At 36.1% G+C, this 8,005-nt stretch overlaps 1 protein-coding gene across 6 annotated transcripts in view; it reads left to right on the top strand.

Moving 5' to 3' along the window:
- The window catches only part of SLC35D2 (solute carrier family 35 member D2), a 60,760-nt gene that overhangs the window by 16,912 nt on the left and 35,843 nt on the right, over positions 1 to 8,005 (top strand). For 3 of the 6 annotated variants that reach the window (XR_008483778.1, XR_008483779.1, XM_054287040.1), the window contains exons 9-10: positions 1,953 to 2,031; positions 3,791 to 3,873. Coding sequence is in view for 4 of the 6 variants with exons in the window: in XM_054287040.1 (XP_054143015.1) it covers positions 1,953 to 2,031; positions 3,791 to 3,873 (162 nt within the window). In the remaining 2 variants the exon portion in view is untranslated. Of the gene's footprint in view, positions 1 to 1,150; positions 1,219 to 1,952; positions 2,032 to 3,790; positions 3,874 to 4,477; positions 5,383 to 8,005 lie in introns of those variants that run through there. The other 3 variants (XM_054287048.1, XM_054287030.1, XM_054287019.1) reach the window with 2 other exon arrangements.

The raw sequence follows: 8,005 nt of genomic DNA on the forward strand, positions 1-8,005 counted from the left end.
AGATGCTGATGATATGCAAATGATTGCGAATAACCATTTTACTGAGCAGATTTTCAGACCAGTTTTTACCCTGGCAGAACTTCTTGCCTTGACCTGTCACAGCATACGTCTTCTGCTGTGAAGTCAAAGCAACAGTGCCATGTCTGTCCCTACCCCCAAGTGGTAGGGACATGCTTCTACTCCTCTAGCTAGTTCTGTAATCTTGGAGAGATTGCAGTTTTTAAATGAATGCCCAGGTTACTAATTTCTCCTCTGCTAGATGGCTCACTGTAAGGACAGGAAAGCATGATGCAATGTAAGAGGAAGGAAGCCCCAGAATGGCTCTCTGTTATACTTGGCAGCTTGTGGTTGCACACCAGCAAAATTCTAGTAGGGCAGAGCTGCTCAAGATCCTTTTTACCTATTACCTCACATGGTGGAGGCTCAGCTGGCTGTTAGCATGGACTAACGGCCTTTATTCTGTTTCTCAGGGATGTGTTCAGCCTTAGCTGAATTTGTTGTTTATGTAGCAAGTGTAAACTAACCAGATTAAAATGAGGCATATCCAGGAGTTGCTAGAGATGGAAAAGAATCTCCGACATGTTTCTTAGTGGCTGGTTGGCACTGTGTGTTTGTTTGCTGCACTTCACTAGGGAGGATACTTCAAAGCAATTGAGCCTTTTCATCAATATTTGTTATTGAGAGACCTTAGTAATGCTCAAAAACACAGGCTTGGGCCCTGAAAGTTGTTAATGAATGAATCCGTGGTGTGGAAAATATTTAGAGGAAATTATTTATGTATTTGCTGTTTCTGTCCATCTCACATCAACACTATTTATTATGTGTTATTATTCACAGTGTTAGTATCTGTCAGTAAATAGCAAAACACAATTTTCAGTATTGTGTTCATGTTTACTGCTTACAGTGTGCACTTGTGTACCTGCACTTCTCTACATGTTACAAGTACTTGTCCAGGTATCACGGATGCTGTCATCCTGCTGTCTGTCAAGTTAGATGCATTAAATTGTTTCCAGAAGTAATATAAGTGGTTCATAATTTTGGTATGAATGAAATGTATTTTGTGAATTTACATATTTTCATATTAAGTACATTTTATATGTGTTTACAGTTGATTATATAGCACATAATTCTCTCTCTCTCTTTTTAATAGGCAACACATTTCCAGCACTGGACAAATTTTTTATTTGTCTTTCAATTTATTCTTTCCTGCTTGTTGGGGTAAGGATATGGAGAATAAGGCAGGTTGTTTTCATGTCAGTGTTTCAAATTGCAAATCTCAAATATAAGACTCACTAATAAGTTACATTAAAGTTCAGAGAAAATGGGTTTTCCCCCAGGGTTATGTCTGGACTTTTAATTATTTCTAATGATGTAAATAACTGTTCAGTGCTATCTGGATTTTTGACCTCACACTACAGTGCTGAGCAATATGACATTTAGCGTTGTATTTTCTGTATGGTCTCTTCTGTCTGTCTTTTCCAATAATCTAACTTTGCAGTTAATAGCATGTAAGTCCTTGAGTATAAGAACTGTTTCCGTGTGTTTGTTCTTCAAAGCAGCTGGAAAAGTGTGGGAGACTTAAAAGTAATGATGCTTTGTTCCTGTTGAAACTGCAGAGTCAAAGGAAGAAGGAGTTGCATCCTGTTCTTCTCTTCCACGTCATAACCAAGGGGTCAAACTAACTTCAAACACTGACATATAAACAGCACAGAGAAAAGAGCTGACTCTGCTAGAGCTCAAGTAGCATATTTTAACATGTATTTTGAATATTCTGTATGTGCACATCATTAGCTTAAATTAAAGATTCACAGAAATTCTTTTACAAGGGTTTGAAACAGATGGGATTAGAGATTCCAGAAAAATACTGATCCAGATAATGTTGAATATCTTGAAGTAATGTTAAACTTCTTAGCTCCCTGGGAGGAATTTATAAAATTTTCTCCTTTGTTTAGGTTTCTCTTGATGTATTCTACTGTCCTGTGCAGTCATTACAATTCTGCACTCACAACAACAGTAGTTGGTGCAATCAAGGTGAGTTATGGACCAGAAGAGGGAAATGAAAATGCTCAAATAGACAGGAAAGAGCATTGGCTCAGCAGTGATCTTGATTCTGCTTTGAGATGGAAACTCAAAATGAGGGCAAATACTGAGACACTGCTTGTGCCAGGCAAGGTCACACCACAAAGTGATCCTGTTCTCTTGCCTTCAAAGTCAGGTATGCTCCAGAAAACATTGTTAGTATTGATCTATTTTTATTTCTTTTACAAGAGAAACTGGAACAATTTTAATTAAAAGGTGTACATTTAGCCACATTTCATCAGGGAGTATCCTGTGCCTCTGTTGTTTATTAGGTTATTGTGTGTTAGTCAAGATGCCCTGATGCAAATCCAGGTGAACTTTTACTTTGGGCTAAACGAATTTCCTTTGCAGCTGATATGTAAGGCTTTCATAGATACAGAATAATGACTAAGGTGAAATACAGAGTGTGCTTTATGGTTAAGTGCCTCAGCCTCTGTGTGAGAACCTGTGTGCTAGCTGAATGGACTATTTAATTTTGGTTTATACAAATTCTGGTCAATTTAATGAACACCAACACATGCACATCTTAAAAATTGAACCTGGTGTCATTAGAGTCTGTTTTCTTTAACTCAGTTTAACTTAAAACTGCATCTTGCTTTGTATTGATGAGGACAGCATGTCTAGGAACATCCCTGACTGCTCATGCACTTTTAGTAGGCCAGTTTGGAGAGAAACATAGAATTATAAAGCTGAAAGAGAAAAGACAAAACTTATGCAGCTGTGGGCAAAAGATTTTCAGAATTCAACTTAGCTTAACAGGAATAACAGTACTGAAAGTGCTCCCTTCCATGACTAAGGAAAACAAACAATTCACCATAACAAAATCTGCAAAAGGAGGGCAGTACTTCTCTTTCTACATCCTTTTTCTTTTTTGAAAGCTGCAAGATTAATCTAGTAGTTTTCATTCTGTGGCCCTGAAAACATTATTTTAAATTTTATATGTCTGCATCAAACCATTAAGTCAGGGCAAGACTATTTCTATTTTCTTAGCTGTAATAGTCTTTGGCACTCTTTGAACAGTGTTAAAGTTGAGAAGCAGGTTATGATGCAGCAGTCTCCATTAGAGACTTGTAGAGACAGATGTCATTATGCAGACTAGCTGCTAAAACAATTGAAAGCCACAAAGTGTTGGTAAAATGATCACACACTTCTGCATTTTTCCTTCTGTCTTTAGGGGTCTATTTTTCCAAAACTTGAAGCAGGTGGGTGAGAGGTAGAATTTTTAACTTTAAGCTGTGCCTGTCTTGAACCTGCACCAAGTGATTTCAGAGCACATTTAGTTGGAAAAGTAAGCAGATAGCCCTCTTAAGGTAATAATGAAGAACTTTTCCTGTGACTTTAAGGCATCCTTTTTATGCTGGAGAATCCAAAACCCACTTTTAAGAAATGAGACTTGAATTCCAAAGATAGTAAAGAAATAAATATCAAAAGGTGACCTTAGGTCCATTTTGCCTAATATCAAATAGCCCTTTTTTCCCTAGAAATTTACTGTGCATTGTATACATTTAGAAAACATACTGATTTTATTATTCTTTTCATTGCTACATTATCCATAAGGCTGACGTCCATGAAATTAGTTTAAAGGCTGATTTTAGAGTGGTCAGCAACACAGTATAACTATTTCCTTAGAAAAGTGAATTAGTTTATATTGTTTGTATTTATGGAGATGAAATCTGACTTAAATAAATGCATGATTTTTGTTTCCTTTCAGAATATATCCATTGCTTACATCGGAATGTTGATTGGTGGAGATTACATATTCTCCATGTTAAACTTTGTAGGGCTAAATATTTGGTAAGTGAAACTTGAATAGCCTTTATTTATTGAGGCTGAATATTTCTCAGTGAGTTCTAGTTTTATATTTTGTTTGGTTGGACTCATTTGGTGATGCAGTTTTGAAACTACTGGCCTGACAAAGCACTGCCCCAGGATGTAAAGGTCATTACAGTTAGTTATGTCTTTTCATGTCTGTTTTCAGACATTAAATATTGCTGTGATAAGGCCTAATTGTGGAAATATGCCTGCAATTTTACTGTGTGGAATTATTTATTTTTTTATGAGCAGCAGTTCTGAGTTGTGAGGCTTCCAAGTAGAAGTCAGGTGGGAAGTGAGAACACTGACTGAATGAGTTGTGCCCATTGAATATAAGCTCTAACTTGTGAGTGGTTACTTTCTGTGCTTGGATGATGCCCTGTGTGTGTGAATCTGTGTGAGCAACTGGTAATTGATCTTTGTCTGCTCGGGGTTGCTTTCTCAGATGGGTTACATAGCTCTTAGGCATTCCTAGTTTATAATAACTAGTGTTCTTTAGCTCTTCAGACGGAAAGTTACGTACCTATGAAATGACATCTGTAACATCAGACATCTTTGACACCACTGTTCATTCTCTTTTGTTTAGCATGGCAGGAGGACTGAGATACTCATTTTTAACATTAAGAGGAAACAGCAAGCCTGCACAACCTGGGGATGAAGAGAATGCACTTACAGTGTCAAAGACTTAGACAAAATGCCTGCCTTGAAAGAGACTGAAGATACAAGTTTGTTTAGCATTGCCAACACCTTAAATAAGTATATGCTGGAACATATTTGGAACAACAACAAAAAAAATCTACCTCAGTTGTCACAGATGCACACAATTCACTGGCTCAGAAATATTCTTGCACACCATTTTTTTACATGCAAGCTAGTTTGATTTTAGCTTTTTCTTCTTAATCTGAAAGCCATTTTGTAGGAAGGAATGCTATGAGCCAATCTTAAGTTGTAAATTTCTGCATTTACCTGTACTTGGTGCTATTTCAACAAGATCTTTGAGCTTTGTTTCAGTGACTGCCTGTAGTCTCTTGAGGCAAAATTCCCTGTAAAGATCATGAGGCTTAATTCACCATTGCCTTATGCCATATGCAAACTTAGATATCACTGGGGAGATGAAAGATCCTAGTGGTTCAGATTGATTTTACACATGCATGTGCTCTTGGGTAAGTGATATATAAAGTATGGAGCAAAGAGGGTATTTGCCCCCAGATTGTTCCCTGTGTAAGTGTCAACTAAAAAATTCAGGCTATGTCCATGTATGTACATTGTGTAGGCATTCTCCCTCTGTGTTTTTCTCATCCTCAATCACACTATGGTGTTCTGCAGAAATTGTCACTGTTGTTGTAAATGAACCCTCATAGCTTTGCAGCAGATCAAGGAGAGTAGGGAAATGACAGGGGATATTTTAATATTTGAAGATTTTGTGTGTGTGTCTGTGAGCCAATACTGACAAATCTATTTTTGTTAAGGTACGTTTTTCTTTTTATATCACATTCCCCTCCTCTCATACAAATGTGGAAGACTGACTTGTGTTTAAATAAGGAGAAATGCTAGTGTCCTGTTGTGTCTTATATATACAGAAAAAGCTAATCTGGTACTCATTTATGCTTTCAGTTCTAAGCAAGGAATCATAATGAGCCTGGGGATGACTACAGTAGGCTCAGCTGGTACAGTGGTTAAGAGGCCCAGACTGATGGTCTGAGTGATCATCTGGGACAATAACACCCATATCTATATTTCAATAACACCTGTATCTGTATTTCCTTCTTTGATAATACTTGACAATGCTTACCTGTTTCTCTGAGGATAAACTGTTAACCTTTGAAAATGTGATAGGCACATTGAAATGCTGGAAGACAGCAGAGAAATTAATCTTGTTGAAGTTCTCAATTCCCTGTGAGCATGAGCCAAAATTTTTGAAAATAATCAAATCAAAAGAAGATTTGGAAAGACTTTGACATGGAACCAGGGTGGTCTAATGACTTGTTTGATCACTTCAATTAAAATACAGCTAATCTGAAAATACAGAAAATCAGAAAACATTACTCTGTGTGTAGCACATCAATGACCAGTCTGAATTAGATCTAAGAAACATGTGGGTAACACCACAAAATTCAGGGAGTGACTGCCTGCATGGATTTGAATGGCAAGAGGAGCAGTGACTGCAGATACTAGAAGTGGCATTTAAAAAGACATGGTCAAAGTGAAAAGAGAAATCTGAGCTATCAATTTTCTCGTAGCTGGCGAAGAATGTGACTTTCATTTTCTATCTGTTGAAGACCTGTGGAGGGAAAGCATTGCTGGAAATATTTTTCCGTGATCATCTGTTTTTAAAAATTTCCTTTATGCTTAAGAACCTTCAATATTTTTGAGTGTATTCTTTTATAAGGCTCCTCTTTCTGCATAACATCTCTACCTCCACAATTTCAATTACTGAACCTTAACTCTCTTCCATGAGACAAGGTGTTGGAAAGTTTTCATTTATTGTGAAATTAGTATGAGTGCCATTTGATTGCAAAGGCATCTGCTAAATAAGATGTAGTTCCCACAAAGGAACACTTAACATTTGCATATAATTAATTAATATTTTGCTCTGCCTTTTATAAATAAAATTATACAGATTACAGTTTTAACAGGTATTTTGTTTGGCTTACTTTTTTTTTTTGTCAATGGACACATTCAATTGTACCAAGCACATGAACAGCACTACCATTTGCTTTTTATATGATTAACTCTTCTAGTGTACTTCAAGTAGTTTCTTTAGCTCGTTCTGTACCATAGTGAAGTGATTTTAATTTCTTATTCATAGAATGTTTTTGAAGTGCTTCAGACTTAGATTTTTCACTTGAAATACAGACCTGATAATGATAGTCTTTATGACAATGTTACTCAGAATAATTTAAAAAATAAATCTAGGAATAACAAGAAATAGATACTATCTAGAAGTACTTGCAATTGCTTGTATACTTTCACAAAGAAATTCAGCTTCAGTCACTTTCTGTTATCCTCTATGTCTGAAATACTGTTGATTTCAGTAAATTTGCTGATTAAAATTCGGCAATATGGGCTCAACCAGACACAACTATCATGTTAGAATTTAGGAAATTGTATGGCTGTTTCACCCAGAACATCAATAATTGTGTCTTACTAAGATAGAAACTTAAAACTGATTTTTTAGGATACAGCTGCTTACTTTTCTACAGATTTCATATTAATGAACTTAAGGTTTTAAATATGGCATTCATACCATTACAGGTGCCAGGGTATATTTACAAGGAAACATACAAAGAAAAATCATTACTGGACCAGAAAAAAAAGTTGTCCTGTGCATTGATCTGTTCATGCTCTAAATTTTGTGGGGCTTTTTTTAGCACTGTAGTGAAGTGAGATTAATGAAGAAATGTGATCACCCAAGCGACTTCCTACCTATTCACTGTATAAATTTTTTGCAGTGATTCCTGTGGAAGTCAGAGAGGCAAAAAAGAACTTACCTCAGAAAAAACCACTTAGACTGAACAATTCTTCACATACTTAAGAATTTATTAATTTTCTTCTCATTATCTTGACCTAATTTACTTATATTGGGCCCATGACTCTGTAGACCTATCTGAGACACATTACCAACCACAGGAAAAGAAAATGGAAACATGGAAGTCCAGAATAGAAGACTGACAGCTGTGGAAGATTGTGTTTTGATTCCACCATTAAATAGAAGGAATTCTTTTAAATTTTGGGGGCATTAATTTAAAAGAGGTATTCAGCATTATTTTTTACATGTAAAAAATAGTGATACCTCTTCAAATTTAAAGTCTTCCTTGAACAGTGAGTGATTTTTTGGGTTATTCGTGATTGATTGTAAATACTTTGTAAATGTAATATTCAAACCTTTTTTATTTGTTTGGTCTGGCTTACTTATGAGGTTAGCCCTGAGAGGAAAATTAAGACCGCTTCAGTGTGAGGAAACTGGTTTGTTGTTAAGCTAAGACAGTAATGATTTTTTATCTTCTTGTTACAGATAAGCTAGTATTACCTTCCTTGTGATTCAAACATTATCTTGAAAAGCATCTGCACAATTATGGGTTTCTACCTGAAGGTGTCAGTAATGTAACATGAT

This window comes from Melozone crissalis, unplaced genomic scaffold (assembly GCF_028551555.1).
Source record: "Melozone crissalis strain CALT ecotype California unplaced genomic scaffold, PUWL_Pcris_2 ptg000005l_1, whole genome shotgun sequence".
Taxonomy (NCBI): Eukaryota; Metazoa; Chordata; class Aves; order Passeriformes; family Passerellidae; genus Melozone; species Melozone crissalis.